This window comes from Pyrgilauda ruficollis, unplaced genomic scaffold (genome assembly GCF_017590135.1).
Source record: "Pyrgilauda ruficollis isolate IOZ18807 unplaced genomic scaffold, ASM1759013v1 scaffold15, whole genome shotgun sequence".
Classification (NCBI taxonomy): Eukaryota; Metazoa; Chordata; class Aves; order Passeriformes; family Passeridae; genus Pyrgilauda; species Pyrgilauda ruficollis.
In genome coordinates, this window is record NW_024513654.1 from 3,128,479 (window position 1) to 3,152,751 (window position 24,273).

The 24,273-nt window shown below is 47.5% G+C and overlaps 1 protein-coding gene across 3 annotated transcripts in view; it reads left to right on the top strand.

Annotated features, from left to right (window-relative positions):
• Nucleotides 1–24,273, top strand: part of CTBP2 (C-terminal binding protein 2) — a 131,443-nt gene that overhangs the window by 100,668 nt on the left and 6,502 nt on the right. For all 3 annotated transcript variants that reach the window (XM_041461464.1, XM_041461465.1, XM_041461463.1), the window contains 2 exons: nucleotides 21,597–21,751; nucleotides 23,446–23,590. In XM_041461464.1, coding sequence (XP_041317398.1) covers nucleotides 21,597–21,751; nucleotides 23,446–23,590 — 300 coding nt within the window. The remainder of the gene's footprint in view (nucleotides 1–21,596; nucleotides 21,752–23,445; nucleotides 23,591–24,273) is intronic.

Genomic DNA, 24,273 nt, shown 5'->3' on the forward strand with positions numbered 1-24,273 from the left:
AATCTCTCCTATTTGAGCATTTTTGAATTCTTCCTCATGTTGAGTAGACCTGCATGAAAGTGAGAGCTGTTATCTTACCAGCTGAAACATTTGGCTTAAGAGTCTTAAATTTCCATTTTGTTCTTGTCTGCAACGAATGTGACCTTGTTTCATCTGCAGGCAGGGCTAAAAGGTCCCAAAACCAGGATTACTAATAACATCAGGGCAGTGCCAAACAACCTGTCATGTTCTGCAGTGGAAGTTTCCCCCTTGGAACTTATTTTTATTCAGCAGGGAATGTGTTCTCTGTATTTGCTGTTCACCCTAAAAGCCCCGGCTCCCTTGGAGCAGCGTGGCATCTCCCATACCCTGCTCTGGCCAGAGGGAGAGCCAGGGATCATCTCCCTGCTGTGAGATAAGCAAGATACAGAGGTACATCCCATGGACCAGCAGCCCCACACTCAGGCTCATCAGCTCTTTTCCACTCTGGTTTTCTGTTCCTGAAGCTTGCATGAAAAACGCCCAGAAAGTGATTATTTGTAATTTTTGTGGAATATCTTTCCAGAGGAGCAGTTTCCAAAGTAGGGCAGTGAATCAAGTTCACTTGAAAAATTGTGATTTTGTCATTAATTTCAGTAGGAGAAGGATTTTTACTCTCTCCTGCAAAAGGAACCAGCTCTACATCACTGACTTTTATTGCATTTCTTAAAATTAGATCTACAAACCCAATGGTTTCTTAAGCAGGAGAAGCTGTATGTTTCATGCATTGGAAGCCTGTGCATTATTAAAAATAATAGGATAGATTTGTCAAATGGATAATGAGTAGGTTTCTTTCTCTGTTTTTCAGTGTTTTAATGAATGCAGGAAATGTTTGCTATTTATTTGCTTTCAGGTTTTACCAAGGAGCTCTGGAGATAATTGTCAAATTTCCAAGTGTGTATCAATATTTCATGAAGCTCTGTTTTCCCTCTGTACATTCACAAGTTGGGTCATTAGCACTGGGACTGATGCTAACAGGCTGAAGCAAGGCATGAAAAGGAATTCCACCAAACCCTTGCAAGTTTGAGGATTTCTGAAACAAAATTCTAGTCAGGTCTTCTGGGTAAAATAAATATAGGTGATATTGCATGGTTTCAAATGTTAAATCTGTCGGAGAATTTCGTGTTTGATCTTGGTTTCTGTGGTTTGTGGACCTGATCCAGAGAGCACCAAGGCTTTGTGTGTGTGTTCTGTGTGTTTTGTGTGTGTGTTCTGTGTGTTTGGCCTCATGCCCAGCACTTACCACAAATTGGGGTGTACCTTACAGAGATAGGGTATCCATCCACGTCATCCTTCGGAAAAAAGCAAATTCCACCTTTCCTACTACCAGCAAATTAAATTGTGCTGAATTATTAAAGCTCAAATTGCTTTTGGATGTGGTAGCAGTCATCACTGATGCTGACTATTTAGTTTGCTGTTGGCTGTTCAGATTTGGGTTATTTTTGTGTGGTCTTTGAGGTGCAGTACTGGCTGTGTGTTAACAACTATTGTTCTGCTTTGGACATTTGCCATTTATAAGAGGCTATGTTCTGAATGTTGAAAGTTTCTTTTTTCTTAATTTCTGACATTTTTATGTGAAACCATCATATCCCTGTTCTCATTCTGATTAGGCACCTTGTCCCAGTTTTGGTTTGCTCAACCTAAAATTCTGGTGTCAGGCTGGCCTTTGCTCTTATTCATGATCTAACCCAACTAGCTGCTCTCAAGAAAAAAAATAACTCAGGAAATTAAAATTATTCACAGGTATGGACCCACTGCGCTTTGCTGTAGAGAGGGTGCAAAATTGATAAATTACTGTGACTTTTCAACCATTCTAAATGGTTGCCATAAGTGCTTCCCCAGGCACAGCTGAGTGGTAGCAAAAAGTGAGACTTCGAACTTGATTGAGCTACACGAAGTCTGGAGCGTTGATGTGGAACTCTGAATGTGTGCAGAGAGCTGGAAGGTGGATGGAAGGAGTATCTGAAACACAAAAGTGCTTCAGAGTTAGAAGTGGTTAAAGCAGAAAGGGACCAGTGGTGCTTCCCTGGAGAGGAAGGGATGGAGTTCTGCAGGAAGGGCAGAGCTGGATGTTTGACAGAGGGGTTTGAAGATCCTAGGAGCTGGCAGATATCAGAACTGGCCTGCCTGTCAGTATTTTGGGATAATTTTAGGATTTGTGACACTGTGGGCTACAGTGAAGCAAAGGAGGTCACTTGTGAACACAAACAGCAGTGTTAATCATGGTAGCAGTTCAGGAGGAGAAAGAGAAATGGCAATCATGTCATATTGACACAACAGGAGTGTGTGGAGATAATGAAATTGGTCACAGCTCAATATGACAAAGTTCCAGACTGTAAACAGAAATATTTGTCAGAGGGGAGACAGTGCTCAGGGTGCTTTGCTAAGTAAAAATCACCTTGTAAAGGATTTGCTGCTGTGGGGGGTTTGTAAGAGAAATCCAGGGCAGACCCATTTCACTGCCTTGTCCTTCTAGGAGGAAGTTTAGAAAGTTGGCAGTAAATATGTCTCGTGACTCGTGCTTAGCTCTGAAACTGAGCTTTGCTCTGAGCTGGACTCAAGGAAACAGGAGTTAGCGATGCAATTCCCACTCAGCTTTTGGTGGTTTTTGGTTTGGTCATTGATCTCCTGTGCCAGGTGCCAAGAGGACAGGATTCCTCTATGTGATGCTGCCTGGGAGAACCTGGCCTTACCCTGGACGATTTCCTGGGGAATCTCCGATTTCCTTTACTTCCACTCTGGGAAGTTCTTAGGCACACTGACTTAATATGTCTCTTACCTATTTGTTTAATCTGTTCATAAGGCACTTAGAGGCCCACAGTTCTTTGAAGAAGCACATACTAAGGGATGCTGGAAAACCCAGGCTGCAGGCAGGGCTGGAAACTGCCCCACTGAGTCAAGGGGAGCAGCTTTCCTCCAGCTCAAACACATCTGGAGAAGGGGGAGAGGAAGGAAGAAGGTAGGAGAGCAGAACAAAGAGGAAAATACTGGAATCAGCAACAGTTATCCAACCAAAATACTGCAGCGGGACATAGGGTGCCCTAAAGGTAGCCAGTTTCTAGGAAAGTATTCCATGCTTGGGAAGAATGGTGCTGGTAACAGTCACAAAATGTTTGTGTTCCAAGGTTTTTATGCACTTCCCCTCTCAAGCTGGCACAGTTACACACTTTGTTTGTTTGCTTCCAGCTCCTACCCTTTGTGGAGTTAGAAATACTCTTGATTCAAGTCCATCCAAATACAGCAGTGCCATGCTTGGTAAGTGGGTCATGAGCCCTTGGGGTCCGAGCAAAAATTTTTAATCAGAATTTGGCAAACGAGCAAGCTAAAATTCTGTTCTAAAAACCTCTCGATTCCAAGATTTCGCTTTAAGATTAATTTTCTTGTAAGCAGTGTGTGACCTGTGCTTTGATGCTTTGCATTAAGCCACATGGAGTTCCTGGGTGTCAGTGTAAGGCAACTGTGGAGTTCTCCTGGAGCAATATCCATATTCTCCTGTCAAGTTTGGGATGACTCTTTTTCATCTCCTGCCTGGAAGTGCATCACAAGGATGTCCTGAGGTTTCTTTTTGGAGCCACACTCAGAAAACTCAACCTTACTGCTGCCGTTGCTCTGTGGTCACCTGTCTGCAGCTCCTCAGCCTCCCTCACATCTGACACTTGTGTTTTGTTTCATTCTGTGGCTGGTTTGGAGCAGGAAAGCCCAAACCCCCCACTCTCAGTTGGGCAGGGGGGCTCCCGTCACTCCGAGGAGCGTGCGTGGCCCTGGAGGCCGCAGCTTCACGTTTAATTACAGTGAGAGCATCTCAAGTGCACCCCTGGAAACAGTCCATGACCCCTGTTTCTCCTTGGCCAGAGTCCTGTGCTGAGGACACCATCAGCATGGTAGTTTTCTGCTGCAGCCAAGGGGTCTTTTCTTCTCCCTTTGCCTTCCCATTCTCCCCAGATGCTGCCTCTTCCCCGGGAGCTAGTTTGGCACCGGGCATTGGAATTTCCGTTGAGGGATGTTCAGTTGTCTCAGCACAACAGGTATCAGCTTCTTTCTGATCACAGGTGTCAGGTGCTGGTCAGATTGACAGATCACATGTGACCAGCACAGGGGAAGGCTGCAGTTTCTCTCCCTGTGGTTTTCTTCCCTTTTCTGTGCGGTCTTTCCGTCCCTGTGCTGATTTGAGAGACGCACACACTCGGAAATGTCTGTTCTTAGAGAGTTTGTTGTGCTTTGTCTGCTGTTTAAAAAAGCTACAGAGTCTTCCTGGTTATTTTTTTCCATCACCAAGCAGGGCAGAGGCTGAGGAGACCACCCACCACTGCTGCTGTGCTGACAGGGATTTTCAGATGCTGTTGAGGATGGGCTGACTGATGCTCTCAGAACGTGCCAGTCCTCTCATGGACCACGCTGGGTGTTTGCAGAAACCCTGTGAAATGCAGAGCCACAGTGGGGATGTCCAGGGGATAGAGTGACAGCTCATCACAACTAGACAGCAGTTCTGTATTTGACATCTTGAGGTCAAAAACTGTCAGTTCCTTATTTTTTACGGTGTCTTAAATCGCCTGGAGAGTGTTTTGAGCCTTGTCAAAATGAATTAATTAAGACCAAGTCATAATCACAAGCCTGTGTTGGTTTGATTCAGCAGCAGGACTGTGCTTGATTTTCAGCCTAATAATTACAAATGGTTTTGGAGGATCTGGGGGGCTGATAGAGCCCGTTTGTGTTTCCTCCAGAGCTACATGTGCTACAGTTTTTACTTGCTCTTTGCCTTGGCAGTCTGTTGCATTGTTTTCCTCCTCCTTAGGAACACAGCCAATTTTTTAATTAAGGAAATCACTCTGCAGCTATTGTCGCTGTTCATTTGAGTTCTTTGTCCATACCAAAGTTTCCAGCTCCCCAAAAGATTTGAAGTCACTCCTTACTACTGCTGGAGGACAGAAGTTGTGGCTCAGGGCAGGCTCCTCCTCTTAACTCTGTTAAGAACCAGGCATCAAGCACCTCTGTGGGCAGCACATTCACTTTGTAAGAGCTTCAAATCCACCTCTGGCTATGACAGATACTGCTGAGGTTATTTTTCTATTGGATTCCTATATAAAAAAAATAGTTACGAGAAATAAATATCACTTTGTGCCGGGCTTTACTGCTTACTGGGCTTTGAGCCTAAAAGGATTTAAAAGTCATCATGCTCTAAGGGAAAGTTGTAGTGAGAAGAAGGATGTGGAGGGTTGCTCCAGCCAGCTGTTGTGATTTGGGAAAAGGCTTGTCCTGACTGATGGAAAGGAGACTGGGACAGACAGAGAGGCAGCCAGGGCTGACACAGCCATGCCCAGTGGGATTAGGACCAAATTAGAAATTTGGCTTGCAGGGGTTTATCATTTCCTTTATATTGTGACATTAATAAATGCAAATGTTTATCTTCTAGTTGTTATCCTCCCTTGTATCTGTGGTTAATGAGCATTATCCCCAGTTCAGGCTGTGCTGATAACTGGATGGAGAGGATGGAGGCATTCATGTGCACACATCCATGTGTGTTCTTGTGCTGTGCAAAACTATCTGGGGGTGTGAGGAGAGGATTTGGGCACTTCCCAGTGTCTGTGTGCCAGCTCCTCCTGTCAGCCTGGAGTTGGACAAGAGTCCTGGAGACAATGCCACGTTAATGCAGCACAGTTCAGTGCTTTTGGTATTTCACAGTGTAGCACAATAACTTCTCGTTTTGTTTCTGAAGTGCATCAAATTCAGAACATATGCACCATGTCAGGGCTGCTCTTGCCAGTGATCCCAGAGAAAATTCTCAGATCAGGCCCGGTTGGTGACTCAGAGGGAACTGCTGAACTGAAAGATGGTGGGTTTATTTAATCCCCAGATTAAATACTGGGGAGCAATTCATTACTGTGAGGATGGCGAGGAATCTGTGGCTGCTCCATCCTTGTAAGTGCTCAAAGCCAGGCTGGACAGGGCTTGGAGCAAGAGGAAGGTGTCCCTCAGGGTTTTGGAACTGGATGAGCAATCAAGTCCCTTCCAGTCCAAGCCATTTTGTGGTTCTGTGGCTCCTGCACAACTTGGCTTCACAGTGGAGGCCACGGTGGCCTGGTGCTCAGCTGGGGTTGGGCTCTCCGTCCCAGTCAGTGTGCTTTCCATCCCAGATAGGTCCCATATGGAAGGGAGCTCTCTACTAGCCAAAATAAAGACACTCAGCAATCTGCCAGAGCCGATTAAAGCATGTAGTCTGTTACAGGCAGAAAGAAATACAATTTGGGGTAGAGGATACAAAATATATTTGCAAGGCATCTGAGCCTGATGCTAAGACATTCTTTCTCTCAATGTTGTTGTTGCCAATAGCTTCTCTTGTGCTCAGACCAAAACTATTTAGGGTGGAACATTTGCTCCCTACTTTCTAGCAAGCCTGGTTGCAGGAATGAAGAATGGATTCTTTTAGTGGCCGCAGCTGGTTTGAATGATCCCCACACTGAACCCATTGAGTCCAGGCACTCCTCATGTGAATCACAAGGAAGCAGCAACTGGGATTTTGTTTTTGTGCCCGACAGGGGCAGAAACAGCAGAGCAGTCACAAGTTGATTGTTTGAACCCAGGCAGAGGAGCGTGAGATGTGTTGCTGTCTGGGTGTCTGTGCTGCATCCTTACCCAGCCCAGGGAGGACAACGTGGCTGCACTTGGTGCAGATCCATCCTCTTCATTCAGTGAGAGCTGGAAGAGGAGTTCTTCAATGATTGTGACCCTTGCGTTACATATAAAACAAAAAAAAGGTCATGAAACCCTTCAGTGTCAGTTGCCAAGACCTTGAGCAAGGCTCTGAGATGGAGCTGCACCTCTCTCAAGGTCTGCCTCTTCTGAGGAGCAGCAAAAGAGCTTGCTTTGGTAAACTCAGGGAATCATTTCCACACCCTAACAAATCCAAGTCTCTTTTTATGGGGATTCTCTCTGTTGTTTTTTAAGCTGAAGGAAAGTCAGTTTAGATTAGATATTGGGAAGAAATTGATCCCTGTGAGGGTGGGCAGGCCCTGGCACAGGGTGCCCAGAGCAGCTGTGACTGCCCCTGGATTCCTGGCAGTCCCCAAAGCCAGCTTGGTCAGGGCTTGGAGCAGCCTGGGACAGTGGAAGGTGTTCCTGCCATGGCAGGGCTGGCACTGGATGGGCTTTAAGGTCCCTTCCAACCTAAACCATTCTAGAATCCTAATTTTATGTTGGGAGCAAATTATAGTAAGTTTCTGCACAAGAATCACCTTCCTTCTTCCTTCCAAAAGATGAGGACTTCGGGGAGACAAATTTTGTCTGCTTGCAGAGAGGACAGCAGGTCAAGGAAGGCGACTTGTGTTGGGCTAAGAATCTGGGAGATATTTGGGAAAACTCTTGCTAAAAGTAATGCTAACAAATAGAAAGAGGTTTGATGGTAATTAAAAAGCCAGCACTGTATTCCTAAGTATTCTTGGGAAAATCAGCTGGCCACGTGCTCTGGGTTTTTTTTCACAACACTGGGTTTTTCTTTGTATTACCAAAGGTATTAATTAGAGGAATGGATTACACTGAGTGCTGTACAATTATCTCTTGGGTATTTGTGGAATGAACGGTGAAAGCTGTGTGAAACTGTAAAATGCTCATTTAGCTGGGTGTCTTGATGAGCACCATGTCTTACTTCCCCTCTTTGCCACGTCTCCTGAACCTGTTGATTACAGCCAGCAGGGTGGTTTTGTGTCAGTGGCAGCTCCTGGGGGGGCTTTGGGACCCCCTCACAGAGGCACAGTGTAGGATTGCTGCTGCTGCAGGAGCCTCTTTTTCAAGATCACGGGGAGTTTTCTCAACACACTCCATTTGATTTGGTTTGGTTTGTCATCTGTACGTTCTAATCAGGTGTATTGAACACCTAGACAGGGGTGGGATGCATCAGCATCCTTCTTTGCCAGCTGCCTTCTGCTGCAAGGCAGGAAATTTTGTCAACTTTCTGAAATTTTGTCAGCTTTCTGAAATTCCAATGCAAGACCCCTTTCCCTACCTTTCCCAATCTTACTCCCAACAAAGAAATTAAACCTGATCAGTTCATTTTGCCATACCTCACTTTGGTGGGTTCATGGCACAGTTTTAAGACTGAATAAATTAATTGAGACTCACCATACGGCGAATAACTACAGCTCTTGGGTTGATAGGTGATGGGTTTTATTGAACCAATAAAATATAGAAAATGGTTAGAGGAAAAGAGCTTACTGCAGTGATATTGTTCAGTGTGATTTACAGTTTTATAACTGTAGGCAAATGTGAAATATTTTTCACTGTCTTGGGTATATATTATTAGATAAACCTATATCCTGTGCTTACCTACATCAGCACTGTGATAGTAAAGAGACATAAAAACGAAGATATTTTCAGCCCATTAGAGTTAACGTGGTTTCAAGAGCAGTCAGTTTCTCTACAGTTTGGATTTTATTTGTCTCTCAGTGTGCTGAGGATGGCTGCAGGAAATGCCTCCCAGCAGCTGTGGGAGCTGCACTTGGCATGCACTTTAAGAAAATAAGACACCTTAAATATGAAGGCTGTTGGCCAAAACACCAGCTCATGAAAAACAGAGAGAAAATACAGATCTGTGCAGGAATTCTTTGTGGAGCATCCTGATCTGCATCCTTTAACTAACTCCTGTTACATTGCTGAGGTTACCCCCATGAGAAAAGCCATGGGGGCAAGGGCAGGGCTGCTTCAGGAGGTCCTTAAAGCCCCTTGCTGTGGCCAGAGGAGCATGGTGGACTTTGAGGGCTCCTGGGCCACAGCCTGGAGCTGGGACAAACTTCCCAAGGGAGTGGGAGGGCAGGAGACACCCCTGGAGCTCCAGGAGGGTGGTGGTCAGCCCCAGGTGCTGGGGAGAGAGGTGGGTGTTGAGCTGCCATAGCACAGGAATAGCTGGAATTGAAAAATAAGAATATGCCAGTGAGTTATCTAGATTAATGAAGATGAAATGTGCTGTATAAATCCATCAGGAGCGTGATCGTGCCGTTATCCCTTGGGCTACTCTGGCTCACAAGGAGAAAAGGTTGATTTGTATTTGTAGATGATTTTGCTTGCTCTGCCAATGCTCATTTTTGTTTTAGTCTGAAAGCCAGGGAGCGTGTGTTTCTTTTGCTCAAAGATGGAGCAGATTAGCAAAGATTTTTCTAGATTATCATTGTTTAAATAGCCCTGGTTTAAGACAAATGTTTCAACTACAGTGACTTATTAGTGATGCTATTTTAAACACTGATGATAAACTGGGGAGGTTATAAGCTCTATTACTCAAGGATCTGTGCAATATTTGGACATTGAGCATGGTTTTCCATAAACCAGAAGGCACTGGCGTGCAGCTGACCGGGCTGAGAGCCCTCTGGCTGGGCTGGGAGACGAGGAGAAGACGCAGCTTCGGGGGCAGGATTTACAAAACGATGAGAGTTTAACCTTGCCTTGACTCCAGCCCACCCTGGGAGCAGAGGAAAGCCCCGTGTGGAACCCCTGGGTGGGGCGAGCACCATTGTGCTGACACATGGAAGGTCACAGGGTGAAGGGGCACTTGGGTGTCACAGCGTGGGTGACGCTTTTCACTCAGCATTGCCCAAGTGCCCTGTTTTAATTTGTGAAATGTGCGGCTGGGGATTATCACTAATCCACGGAACGTTTTAGGGTCGGGGAGAAGAAAAAATGTTTGGTATGTTCTCAGCCATTCCTGGTGCACGCAGGCCCCGGGACAGCCCGGCTGGGCAGAGCTGGAGGGGTTTGCTTCAGCCTCCAAAGCTTTGGGAACACTGAGAAGGTGAGGTGGGGTGGCCAGAAGCACCTCAGCTTCCTCCTGGGTCCTTACGCAGAGCTTCTGTCCACTGTACCAAGAGAAATCACATCCCAAAAGTCATTTGAGAATTTTTGGGAGAGTTTTGGCTGTTTCCAGCCCATTTGGGTCCACAGGCTCTTGTCCAGAGCTGCAGCCCGTGTTTTGCAGCCAGGCAGGAATGCTAGTGGCCAGGAAAAGGCTGATAAAGAGGGAAAGTAGAGAATGGGAAAGTTAATCATTGAACTTTTTGTTATCTTTATTCAGCTTGGAAAACTGAAGCCAGACAAGGTTTGCAGGGGGAGATAATATCCTTTATTAGAGCAACTTCTATAGTTAGGAAAAACCCCATGTGCTTCTGGGATCACATGCTTTTCCTCAGATCTCCACAATTGCACATTGCATTAAAAATAAAATAAATTTAATTTTCAGAAGGTTCAGCGGATATTTGAAAGAACTGAATTTAAAAGCAACTTATAAAACAAAACAAAAAAAAATCTCATTTGGTTTAATTTGATTTGAACATTTCAAGAAAGATTTAATAGCCCTGAATTACAAAATACTTTTTTTCTGGCTTGAAGTTTACTCATAGGAACGTGACATCTGTGTACTAAAGGGCAGTGGTGGAGTCCCCAGCCCTGGAGGGGTTTCAGAGCCATGTGGATGTGGCACTTGGGGACATGGATCAGTGGTGGCCTTGGCAGTGCTGGGAAATGTTGGACTCAGTGATTTTCAAGGTTTTTTCCTACCTAAATGACTCTGTGATTCAATGAAATTCTGCAAAATTTCTACATCTGGCCTCATTTTGTGCAAAATCTGCATACCCATGGTAACACTCTCATTTCTTCCTGAAATAGCCACAAAGCCCTGGGCACCTTCAGGGTGCCCTCAGCACAGGAGTTGTTGGTGAGGGAGGCTCTGCAAAGTCAGAAGGGTTAAGAGTTTGATATGCAGAGCTCCCTGCTAATACCACTTCTTTGTCCTCAGCCTAAAAACTGATTAAATGATAATATTCTAAGATGCATGAGTTTGTAAATAATCAGTGTATTGTTATTAATTAACGTAATTGCTCTGTTCCAGGAGATAAGACATTATTATTAATAAGCTTTCCAGTGAGAGGTTTTGCCTGCCCACCCTGACCTCATGAAATCTCCAGCCTACAATTCAGTTTTGTGTTGTTTCCTTTTGTCATTTTTGAGTGGATTTTTTTCTTCTTTTTCTTTTTTTTTTTTTTTTTTTTTAATTTTTGATAGCCTTCTACATCATCCAGCAGACCAATTTAAAATTCCCTCAATCCAGCTTAGTCTCAGCTGTATTAATGCATGGCTCGAGGGCACAGATAGCTAAAAAGGGCTGTATTGTGTGGCATCTCTAAAATCTTTTTTCTGAGAAGTTGGGTAAAGAGACTGAGGTTTCTCAGGGCTGGGGGGTTGAGTTGTTTTTTTCCCCAGCTGAGTGAGCAGCCTTGCAGGTGGCTCAGAGAGGGGATGTCAGGCCAGGAGATGCTGCTGGACCCCGTGTCACCCCATTCCTGTTAAACTTCCCAGCAGAAAATGCTCCTCTGGGAAGGTGACTGCAAGCACAGTGTGGCATCCTTCATCATTTTCCTGATGTATCTCGGGAGACAGCTTTACAGCAATATTGAAAATAATCAAATATATTAGTTAGGGAACGTGGGTTGAAGCAGGAGTGATTTTCTCTTCAATATTTTTTCGAGGATATCACACTTAGAGCTCTGTCTTCTTCATGCAGTCATGCTTGGGAAATCCTGCCTGAGGTGCAACTAATTTTCAATATTAATTGAACCAGAAAATACTGCAGTTCATGGAATCATTGAATGGTTTGGGTTGGAAGGGACCTTTAAAGATCATTTAGTCCAATCCCCTGCCATGAGCAGGGGCACCTTAGCCAGGCCAGGTGGCTCTGAGCCCACAAGGTGATCAGCCTCCTCCTTAAACTGTTCTTGAAGGATACAAAGGAGAGCAGCTGGGCTTTGGTGGTCACTGCCAAGCCCGAGCTTTGTTTGCTCTGTTTTTATGGTTCTGGGCTGCTTGAAGTGTCAACAGGAATGTAAAACGTGCCCTGTTTGTTTTTTTGAAGTGCAGCCATGATAAAATCCTGTGATAGACCCGTAAAGCTTTTGTTGTGAAAGTAAATCAACTTTAATAGCAAGTAGGTTGTAGTTAAGTGCTTTTGAATGTTGGTATTTAGGGGTTTTTCCTCACTTAGCTGTAATCCGGTGTTACGGGGAAGTGAGGGTGTTTATCTCAGGGAAATGAGTGGGATTTGCAGCCATTCAGCACCTCCCAGCACCTTCCAGGGTTATTCCCCTGCTCACACACCTCACCATCCCTTCTGCACTCAGAGGAGCTGGTCTCAAACTCCTCAAAGAGCGAAGGCAGAGCACAGAGGAGCTGCGAGTGCAGGCTGGGATGGGGAAAGAAATGGGAAAAAAGTGAAGTGAGAAACTGGGACACGAGAAAGCGGGAGCAGTGGGAGCATGGCAATACTTGGGCTTCCTGGCTGTGCTGAGGGTTCCTCCACTGGATCCTTGCCATGGAACAGGGGTGGGGATGTGAGAGAGGAGAAAGCTGCCAAAGGTCCAGTGGCCTCAGCTGCAGCGTTCCCCCTGTGGGCTGAGCCCTGGCTCTGGGGGTGACCTTGCAGCAGGGTCACTGAGCAGACGGTTCCAGCTGGCCCTGTGCTCCTGGCCAGCGCCCAGCAGCTATTTTGGGAGGTCTTAGAAGGGACGAGGCCTTGGCAGGACCTGTGGGTTTGCAGTGAGCTCTGGCTTCTCCCTGCAGGGGCCAGCGGGCATCGTGGAGCAGGCTGTGGAGGAGCCCCTGGCAGCACACAGGACCAAGGGACAGCCCAGGGACAGCCCAGGGACAGCCCAGGGACAGCCCAGGGACAGCCCAGGTGCCCCTGGTGTGGCTCACAGGGCCCAGGCACAGCCCATGTGCCCCTGGTGTGGCTCACAGGGCCCAGGCACAGCCCATGTGCCCCTGGTGTGGCTCACCGGGCTCAGGGACACCCCATGTGCTCCTGGCTGCCTGGCACTGCTGGTGGCTTTTAACCCTTTGAAGGCAGGTGCTGGAGTGTCCCTGGGTTTGGAGGGTTGGGCTCATCCCTTGCCCCGGGTGCCCCCTGGCCCATGCACAGCGGTGCAGGAGGAGCTGAGGCAGCTGCAGCCGTTCTTGGCACTCTGGGCTTGGCCAGGAATGGCTTTGGGGAGGCTCCTAAAGTCAAGCTGGGCTCTCACTAAAGGCTCCCACATTGCCCATATGGAAAAAGTGTGAGATGTAAAGCCTGGGCTGGAACCCTGGGGGCTTGTTGTCCCTTCTGGCTGTAAATGAGTGACTTGAGATGACAACAGCTACAGGTGGGCATGGAAATGAGGATTTATCTTCCAAAAGGTTCTCCAGGCTCCCACCCCAGTATAGCAGTCCTGTGTCTCCAGAGACAGTAACTCCTCCCATGCTGTCCCAAGCCTCTTCTGGGATCTAAACCTCCAGCAGATCTCAGGAATTGCAGCAGCAAAGCAGAGATGCTCAGAGGAAGCCCTGTTGCTTAAAAGATCGTGAGCACTTTCTGTCCAGCATAGTAAGAAGGACTGATGTCAGTGGTTAGAGCATCATTTAATTCCTACAACTAGCTGCCAACGTGGCCTTTTCTTTGTTTTCCACTCAGAATCTCCCATTATCAGTGTGCAAATACAAGTTCCAAAGGTGCTGCTGGCACACGGACAGCTGGTGGGATTGAATCCTTTCCGCTTCCCAAAACTGGATCCAAGTGCTTGCTTTAATAATTCACCTTTTCTTTATTTTGAGGGAATTTCTGGTCTAAACCACAGGGCTGTCAGTGGTCTGTCTGTGTGCTGAAGGCAGGTTTGCACCCCTCAGTGCTGGTGTGCTGTGGACAGCCTGGCTGCTGGTCTGGTGGGGGTCTCAGGCAGCAGAATTCAGGCTGTCCCCATGCCAGGGCTGTCACTGCGAGTCGACAGACTCATCTTTAGCCTTGATTTCAGTATCTCATATTCCAAAACGTCTTTACAGCCTCTGAATCCCTCAGGGCAATTTGAAGTTTGAGCAGCCTCCTGCCCAGATGGCCGGTATCAGCAGCTCTCCCCTGGCAACAGCATCCTTCTCCTTGGGTTTATTTATTTTATCTTTTCAATCAAAAAACTAAAAATCCAACCAAAAACCAAAACAATGAAAGCTGTCCGTTTCCTGGAGCAGCTAATTTGTTTTTTACTGCCGTAGTTTGTTTCTGTTTGGATGGAAGGGAAAAAGATAAAGGGATAAAGAGGACAGGGAGGGACCCAAAGGAGAGCTGGCATGGGATGTTGTCCCTGGTGCATCATTCCATGGAATGTGTGGCTCAGAGGTGAACGTCCCACCCTTGAAAAATACAGGACAAATCCTGCAGCTGAAGTGCAGCACAGGAGAGAGTGCTGGATAATATCAGGAAAGCTGCCCACTGAGCACCAGGAATATAACTTGTTCCCCACACTGGGCTTAGTAATGGAGCATACTGAAGGAGAATTTATTGGGGGGTTTTTCACTACTTTCTCTGTGTTTTGTTTTTTTTTATGATATAAGCTGCAAAGCTCAGCCCTGGGCAGTGGGACAGTTTGAGGGTCTGTATGGTGTCTGAATTATAACCACCAAACAACCAAACAAACCCTTACTGGGCTTTTCTCCTCTTTCTCCCATCCCTCTTACCAAAAAAAAAAAAAAACCCCCCAAAAAAAACCAACAAAAAAAAAAACACAAAAAAACCCAAACAAACAAACAAAAAAACCCAAAAAAAAAACCCACAAAGAAAAAAGAATACAGGAATCTGAGCTGCTCTGAGCAAGCAGTTTCTCTCCCAGGTGCTTCTTTTCTCTTTCTTGGTAGCATCCCTCCCTCAGCACCCCATATGGCCTCTCCCATCTGCTCTGCCTCTCCCGTGCCCTGGCAGCTCCCACGGCCTCCCTGGTTCTGCCATCCCCTCCATCCATGCCCTGCTCTGCACTCCCCCTCCCAGGGTCTCTGCATGGTCCTTGGGCCAGCACACTCCTGACTCCCATCACATCCAAATGTGACCATTTGGAGTTTGATGCTGGACCTTGTTTAGCTCCTCTTGAAGTCCCTCCTTGTTGTCTGGTGTTCAGACACGGATTTACCAGCCTGGCAGTGTGGGAATAACCCAGACACCCACATTTTGATACATAGCAGAGGCCATGCACCGCTCTTCTGTTACTCTTTCACTGCATTAACACCAGTTCATGTCCTTGCAGCTGTATGTGCAGAGCTCCTGGGGGGGATTTAGTTCAGCCCAGAGCTGATTTCAGAGACTGCAGAGTTTTGCAAAGCCCCAGGGCTGCATCCCCATGGCATCAGCAGGGTATCCCAGTGCTTTAATGGGGGGAACCAAAAGGAGATGTTTCTGGTGTGGGTACCTGCAGGAATTCAAATAAGAATAAGAAAATACCATGTATATTTATATTTTAACTGAGCATTTCTCTGTGGCTGTCGTGTCTGTAGTTCAGCTGGGGACTGTAACCACGGTGCTTGGATCAGCTAATAAGGATATTGTTTTATATGGGAACATGAATTTTTAAAAATACTTTCTTCAAGGAAGCCCTGGAAAGTTATCTGGAAAGGGAACTGGCCAAAATCCAGCTCCTGTGTGCTGGCTGGAGGAGACCTGCTGGAGAGGTCAGGGCTTTGCACAGACTCTTCCCAAGAGCAGGTACGAGGTTTTCCCTTTCCAGCAGGGCAGGATGGGCCTTGCTGCCTCTTTGCCCATCTCTCTGGAGCTCAGGAGTTTCTCTGAAACACAATTTCCCTCACCAGAGGGGACTGCCATGAGCCTGTTGGTTTTTCCAGTGGGCTGGAAGTTGCCTTCCCTTTGCCATCATCCCTCTTCCCCACAGCAGCCCTGGCTGTGAGCCTGCAGCTCCAGCATCAGTTCAAACACCTGGATCTCCACTGAAGGAGAGGATTCTGCCTTCTTTCCCTGGTAGGGTCCTGGCAGCCTTAAAAATGCTTTGCTTTTAAAATACAAGACAATCTCTGATTATTTATAAAATATATATTTGATGTTACTTTCTAAACATGCTCTGGGTTTGTGTGGCTTCTGTCTGCACAGTACCAAGTACCTCCAGAGTATTTATAGTTAGAAAAAAACCAGTAAATACCTCTGAAACACGATTTCCCTCACCAGAGGGGACTGCCATGAGCCTGTTGGTTTTTCCAGTGGGCTGGAAGTTGCCTTCCCTTTGCCATCATCCCTCTTCCCCACAGCAGCCCTGGCTGTGAGCCTGCAGCTCCAGCATCAGTTCAAACACCTGGATCTCCACTGAAGGAGAGGATTCTGCCTTCTTTCCCTGGTAGGGTCCTGGCAGCCTTAAAAATGCTTTGCTTTTAAAATACAAGACAATCTCTGATTATTTATAAAATATATATTTGATGTTACTTTCTAAACATGCTCTGGGTTTGTGTGGCTTCTGTCTGCACAGTACCAAGTATCTCCAGAGTATTTATAGTTAGAAAAAACAGTAAATATCTGTTTGGGTTTTTTCCCCTTCTTTCTAAGAGATAAGACTTGTGTCCTATTTCATTTTTGCATATGCATTCGTTTTTTAAGAGAAAAAGTTGAGTGAAAGTTGAGTGAAAGAAAGAGCATCACTGGTGAGCACATTGTGGTGGAGGGGGTTGGTCCTGTGGGTCCTGCAGTATCACAGTGCTTTCCCAAAATGTCCCCATCCTCACAGAATCACTCAGTGGCACCTTTGCCTCTCACCTTTCTGCTTGCAGGGAGTGGGGACCCCTAAAAGGGCACCTTGGGACCTTGGCTCTCCAGCTTGTCATGCAGAGGTGATGGCTGGGACAGCAAATCTGTGGGGAACTTCCAAGTGTTCTAGCAATGGTTTATGCTAAAACATAAATGGTTTAGAAAGTTGTGCCCAATTCCCCTTGTCCTGTAGTCATAGACTGGATTTTAGGGAGACTGACAGGTCTTCTGATGTCAGTGTTACAAGTCAGTACCAGCTCCAGGTAATGAACCTTTGTTCTCCCTTTTCCTGCCCCCTCCTCCAGTTCCAGGATGCCCTGGGCATCCCGAAGCTCCCTGCAGGGAGAGGCAGTGCTGATGGTGTTGAACAGGACTGAGGTGCAGATTTTTTTCTTATTTTGGACGAGGATTGTCTGTAGCTGTTGGTGCTGCTGGCAGTGACAGTGGCAACTGGAAAGAGGAAAAAACAACTGCTCCAACAACTGCTCCAAGCCGTGCCCTGGAGATGGGGCAGTGCACAGGGACAGCCTGCCCTCATTCTCGCTGCACAGCAGCAGTGTCCTACATACTCCTGACAGAGTGGGGGATTGGGATGACAATTATAAAGTCATAAAATACCCTGAGTTGGAAGGGAGCCACAGGGATCATCCAGTCCAGCTCCTGGCCCTGCACAGACACCCCAACAATCCCACCCTGGGCATCCGTAGCAGTGCTGTCCAAACTCCTGGAGCTCTGGCAGCCTCGGGGCCATGCCCATTCCCTGGGGAGCCTGGGCAGTGCCAGCAGCCTCTGGGGAAGAACCTTTCCCTGATACCCAACCTAAACCTCCCTGAAAAAGCTCCAGCCATTCCCTCAAACAGTGACGTGGGGCTGCTTTTACCTATTTGGGACAAACTGGGCAGGACCAGGAGATGGACGTGTCCAAGAAGATGTGAATCCTGCCAGCAATCGAGTGTCATTTCTGATGCTGGAAAATCAGTTGATTCACACACCAAGAAAGGATTTGGCCCTTGGTTTCTGGGTGCAGCTGAGATCAGCACAGCCCTTGCTTTCCCCAGTGCTTTGTGTTTGTTTTCGAGGTGCTGCTGCTCAAGGCTATCAGCCTTTTTCTGGAGCCGCGCTCCGCATGGAAAGAAAGGCATGTTTCATTTTTAAGTCGAAAAAAAAAAAAAAAGCCACGTACACAAAAAAAACCCAAACAAACATAAAACGCAGTGTGGCACAGATTAAATCCATTTGAGACAACTCGAAAAAAAACCCGTCATATGTGCAAGTCAATAGGAGGAGGGGAGTGGAAGGGGGAAAAGCAACTGTGACATATACAAACCCTTTAGTGTGCATAGCATAAGATTTTTTGGCTGGCACTCACATGATTTTGTTCAAGGGCTGGGAAAGAACTACGATTAGTTAAAAGCTTCGGCAAAGTCTGGAGGGAGTGCTCTGAAGAGTTGGGAGCCGCGCAGAGGTGACTGTAACTCCTCTCGCAATTTCAGACCATTCTTCTGGGGCTCAGGACAAAAGCCTTTTCTTTTCCCTCCGTGTTCAAAGAGACATTTGTCTTGAGATGTTGCAGCTGTGGGCCGCGGGATCGCTTGTTTGAAGATACCCCCTCGTAGACGAAAGGAGAGGCAACGCACTGAAAAGTGGTAGTATTTTATCGTGTGTGGGTCCCCCCCTTCCTCCTCCCTCCCTACTCCTCCACTGCCATGTGTGGTTTTTAATAAGAAGAAGAATGTGGAGGCAACATTTTCCAGGCAAGGGGAAATTTCCTGTTTCTTTTCTGTTTGTTTAATAAAGTGTGTAGTTGACTGTAAAACTGTAGCTACTTGGTTGTGAGCGGGTAATTCAGGCGAGTGTCAGGATCGCTTCTTGATGCACTTTTATATACTGCAGGGCAACATGTTTAAAGCCTTTTTTTCTGTTTTCCTTTTTTTTTTTTTATTTTAATGCTGCATGGCGCTGGCAACTGAGATTAATAAGAATTAGGCAAATGGCTTCTGCTTTTGTTTCGGTGAGATAGTACCAGCCGTCTTGCGGTCACACAAAGGCTGCCATTTAGCAGGGAGCACTCCCTAATTCTCTTGGCAGGGGTGCCATTGGGATCGGATACAAGTGGGTGGCAAAGGGGAGGAGCGGCAGGAAAGGACAAGCAGGCTTTGTGTATTAAAAATGAAACAAAAGCACTTTATACGCTGGGCTGCGTGCAACAAGCGGCGCTGCCTGTGAGCCGGGGTGGAGTTGGAGTTCTCTGTGGCTGCAAAACCTTGATTTTTTTTGCCTCTTCTTTTTTTATTTCTTTTTTCCACCCCCAGTAAACCATTCCTCTTCTCCCTCTTTCTTAGCAAGCTTTCCCCTCACTGCTGGCCAGGCTCCGCAAGCGGCTGAAAACGCCTTAAAAAAAAAAAAATGTATTGAACAATACTTGCCCCAACTTCGCAGGAACAGCTGGAGGGGTTCTCAGCAAAAATCAGCTTCAGATGGCGTGGGAGGCACTGAAATTGGGAGGCACCAAAATTGGGAGGCAGAACTGATCCCACCCCAGCCCCAAGGAGAGCTGGTGCCCAGCTCCGCAGGGGTGGCGATGCTCGTGGCTTACACAGCGTCGTACCCTCGGCTTGGCAGAGTGGAAGGGTTAATGGCCGCGATGTTTTAGCACAATTTCGGGAGGAGTGGCTGCTGTTTAATTACTTTCTGGTCCCTGGCATACCTCGTTCTTAATGAAGCAGTCGCCTGCAGAACAAACGTGCTGTATGAGCCGGGTGGTTTGGTTTTGCCAGCCCAAATGTGTTGGTTTGGATGTGTTTGTGCAGAGGTGGGAACCAGGAGGTTTCCTGGATGCAGGGTGGTGGAAAGGCAGCAGGAGAGGTGGGTGAGGAAAATAGAGCATGGTTTAAGCTACAAACCTGCCAATGGTTTTCATTAAAACGTAATTTCCATACATTATGCACTTCATCCTGTACTGATTTGCTTCAGAACTTTCCTTGTCGAGCTGAAATAAATTCTCTCCTTGAAGCAGGAGAAACAAGAGCAGTTCCTGTGAGTACCTCATGGGTTCCAGCCACATTCATCCTCAGTGACTGCACTTGAGTGTGTGGGCAAGGGTGACGTGCCTAAGAAGCCTGTGTCATCATGCACAATTACATCCCTAATCCCAAGCAAAGACACAGATGCTGCTTAAAAAAAAAAGGGGGGGAAGAAAAAAAAAAAGCTGTGTTTCGTTTGACTTTCAAAGAAGCTTATGTAAGGGCAGCATAATAAACCCGTTATTTTGGGGCTTGGATTAAATGTCAAAGTTTCAGCTAACCTGTGGTTTCATCTTCCACCTGCCACGCTCACAGGAAGCCACTCCAACCTCTGTGTGCCCACAGCTCTGCCTTGAGGATGGTCCTGGTCCCTGGTGGGCACTGGGCTCCGAGCTTGGGGACAGGGCTGGTGGCCACTGGGACTGGCACAGCCACGGCCACCTTGGCCCTGCAGCAGATTCCTTTTCGTTTGCAGCTGTGGTGTGAGGCTGGCAGGTGATGCTCTAAGCCTTGGAGATCATACACATTAGAAAGCATTTAAGTCAGTGTTATAATTCACTTGCTTGTTAACCTGAGAAAATAATCTAGCTGGGGTGCAGTGCTGCGCAGAGGGATTGTGTAAGCGCTCGGAGATTTGGCCATGTTTTTATTCTTGCTTATCTGCTTATCACAAGCTTCTTTCCCTTATCCAGATCGTCTCGGCACTCTACCCTGCCTACTGACACACTTGCACTCCCATCTGGATGAAATGCAGGCAAACATAATGGATTACTTCCACTAATGGAGACCTGAGTAGGGAAGGGGAGGGAAGGACCAGTTCCAAAAGCGCCCACCTGTAATGCTGAAAACCTTCGGTCAGGTCTGCTGGCTTAGTTGGTCCTTCATTTCTTTAAGCAGATTCAGTAGAAAAGGAATGGAAAGCCACTAAACCCACTCCATTTAACCTGCCTGTTTCCATGGAGTTATTTTTTCCAGTGTAAAATGAGTGTAGCTGTGTGAGTGTAGCAGCAGTGCAGGGTCCCTCCCTGGACCACACTCTTGCTGCCCACAGGTCTGCGGTTCATCGCTGTGGCCAGCAGTGCCCGTGTCTGTAACACCCACATCAGCTGGGGGAGATTCCCCCACAAAATACCCCAAAACAGCCCCTGAAGTTCCCTCAGCCAAGCCCTGGTTTTATTCCCCTGACCAGCACAACCATTGCATTTAAAGGCCAGACAGATGTTGGCTGGTAGCCCTGGTGGGTTCTTGTGCAGAAGTGGGATTTGGTAAGGAGAAGCTCTGCTGGGGCTGCTTCTCTGCTGGTTTGGAGACTCAAAGCCAGACCCTCCAGCTCCAGCCACCTCGTGGTGCAGCAGCAGAAATAAAGCATCACATTGTACCCAGAGCACCTCGTCCCCTCACCTGTGCTCTGCCCAGAAACTGCCTGGGCAGCTGAGAAAGGTACCTGAGATATTTCCTAGGGTCCTAATATAATAAACACCTTTACTGAAAGGGAGGTGTAGAGATTTCTAAGTGACTTATCCCAAAATGAACCAGTTAATCCCCAAGAGAGCAATAATAGAATATAAAATTCAGCCTTCTGTGGCCCTTGGTGGTGATCAATCCCTTCCTCATCTCAGAGGAGAGTGTTGGGTTTGCAAAGATGAGCTTTGCTGTTCCCATGAAACCTTTGGTAGCTGGTAATACATCAGAGTATAACCTTCTGTGCTAAAGAGGTCTTCAGTGTCCTGCTCTTCCCGTGATTTTCCAGTAATCCTATTTTTTGAGTGATTCTCTGTTTGGACTTGTTTTTCTGCGGCGATCAGAGTGGTAAAGCCATTCCCTAACAAACCAGGGGCAAAACCGCAGCCGTGTTCCCAGGGAGTGTTGCAGTCCCTTGGCCAGGCTCCAGCCCGTGTTGCTGTTACCCCTGAGCCTGCTGTGTCACCAGGATGTCCCCAGGTGCTGCTGCCCCTGCCCTGACAGGGGGATCCCCGCTGTGCCCGCAGGTATCCGCCCGCAGATCATGAACGGCCCCATGCACCCCCGGCCCCTGGTGGCACTGCTGGACGGCAGGGACTGCACCGTGGAGATGCCCATCCTGAAGGACCTGGCCACGGTGGCCTTCTGTGACGCACAATCAACTCAGGAGATCCACGAGAAGGTACCGGGGAGGTGGGGAGGGCTGGGGGCAGCGGGGTCTGGCCTGGCTCTTCCATGTCTGTAAAGCACCTGCCAGGGCCTGAAGGGGCTCCAGGAGAGCTGGAGAGGGACTGGGGACAAGGGATGGAGGGACAGACACAGGGAATGGCTGCCACTGCCAGAGGGCAGGGATGGGTGGGATATTGGGAATTAGGAATTGTTCCCTGTGAGGGTGATGAGGCCCTGGCACAGGGTGCCCAGAGCAGCTGTGGCTGCCCCTGGATCCCTGGCAGTGTCCAAGGCCAGGCTGGACAGGGCTTGGAGCACCTGGGATAGTGGAAGGTATCCCTGTCCATGGCAGGGGTTCGGAAAAATGAGCTGTCTTCTAACCCAAACCAGTGTGTGATTGTTGGATTTTTGAGCAGAAAGTGTACAAAGCTGCACTTTGAGTCAATCAGCAGATAACATCAACAGAAGCCACTGCAGATTAAAATTCATTCAGGCTGTTTCAGAAGCCAGATGTTATTTTGGAAAAAAAAAAAGTCACTTTATCTCTTTGCATCAGGTTTTTCACATCAATGTTATTAACGTTTCTCATGTTTTTTGAAGTCCATGGTGCTGCTGCTGCTGTGGCTTTGCTGACACCACCCAGCTGCAGCTGGTGGGTCTTCACAGGTGCTTGGTGCACCTCCAGCAGCTCCTCCTTCTCCAGGGGGAGTGGAGTGGAGTGGAGGAGGTTTGGGAATCATTCAGGCAGATCCGTGCAGTGTGGATGGGTGTTTCTGCTTGGAAGCTCAACTGCATGTAAATACTTCACTTAAAAGTATTATTTTGGATACCTCAAATGAGGTTTGAAGTGATCAAAAATCACATCCAAGATCTGGGAAAGAGGAATAGAAATAGCATCAGTGCTGTCTTCTGCAGGTACTGAATTTGGGAGAAGGAAAATGGGAGTTTTTTGTGAGACATTAATAGATGAGCCACGCTTGGGGGTTTTGGATGGGTCTTGGGTTTTTGGAGCACTGAAGTAGCTTGTGGTGAGGACAAACGAAGGTCTGGATCCTCACTGAAGGATACAAGCCCTGTGTGACTGTGCAGCCTCTGCAGAGCTTCTCAGGTCCCCTTGAGAGGAGCCAGGAAAGGTTGGTGTGACCAGTGTGGTGGCCAGGGTTTCACATGCACAAGGAGGTGGAGGCGTTAGGAATGTCACACAGTCCTGTTCACCCAACAGACACTGCTGCAACACTTAACTTCTTTCCAAAAGCAGAATTACTGCTGCTTGGAAGCAGAGGGGTTTGCAGAGAACCACCTGGAAAAGGGTCCAGGTGAGAGACAGACGTGGATTTCATTTGCCTGGTCTGCTCAGATGTAACATCATCATTTTCAGACATTCACCAAATCCATTCCCAAAGCTGTTGGTGGGTCACACCCCTGCAGGGTTTGGTGACACCTGTCTCAGACAGCAGGTCAGCAGTGAAAGTGTCCAACTCCCTGGGTCATATTCCTTTTTCCTGAGCTGCAGGTGTCCCCCCAGGTGTGCTGGTGGCTCCTGACTCCTGTGTTGTGTTGTGGGTGTTGAATGAAGCTGTGGGGGCCGTGATGTACCCCTCCATCACCCTGCCCTGACTGCTGTGTTTGTTGCAGGTGTTGAATGAAGCTGTGGGGGCCATGATGTACCACACCATCACCCTGCCCTGACTGCTGTGCTTGTTGCAGGTGTTGAATGAAGCTGTGGGGGCCATGATGTACCACACCATCACCCTGACCCGGGAGGACCTGGAGAAGTTCAAGGCCTTGCGGGTCATCGTCCGAATAGGCAGCGGCTACGACAACATCGACATCAAAGCTGCTGGGGAGCTTGGTAGGTCCCAGCTCTGCACCCTGATTCCTTGCCCTGTCCTTCCAATCCTTTAAAATCAGCACAAGGATCTGCTGCTTCCATGGGACCATGCTGGCACAGCAGAGTTCCAGGCAGGACCTCCATTCAGCCCCTAAAATTACAGCTGCAGTTCACATTTTTTGCACACAGAGATTATTATGCCAAGAAAACTTGACCATGAAGTGAACAAAACCGTGCAGTTTCAGAAGGCAGTTTTTGGGTTCATATCATGTTAAATTTGCCCTCTCTGAATCCCTCATTCCTGCACTGTTCTGAGTTCCAGGTGCCCCCTCATACTGCTGGATATTTGTATGGCTGTTCTATTTCTGGCACAGGAGAGTTGATACAGCTTTAGAAAAATTGGAGGAAGGGTGTTTTATTATATTTTGTTAAGAAAGATCAGTCTCTTGATCTGAGCTGGTTCTCTGAGTCATGCCTGCTCCACTGGGAAGGCGCTGTGTTGGATGGTGGAGCAGGAATTGTGTGTTGGGTTGTTGCCACCTCCTTTACCATCTCATCAAAGGTGCCTCAGGAACTTGAAAAGGGCTTTTAGTGTGGATTGCCAAAAATAGGGAGGGTCATGTTGTAAGACAGTGCTGGGCCACCTAGTTTCCAAACTGGTTTGGGTGGTCACAGAGACTTTTGGCTGCACACCCCCAGCTCCA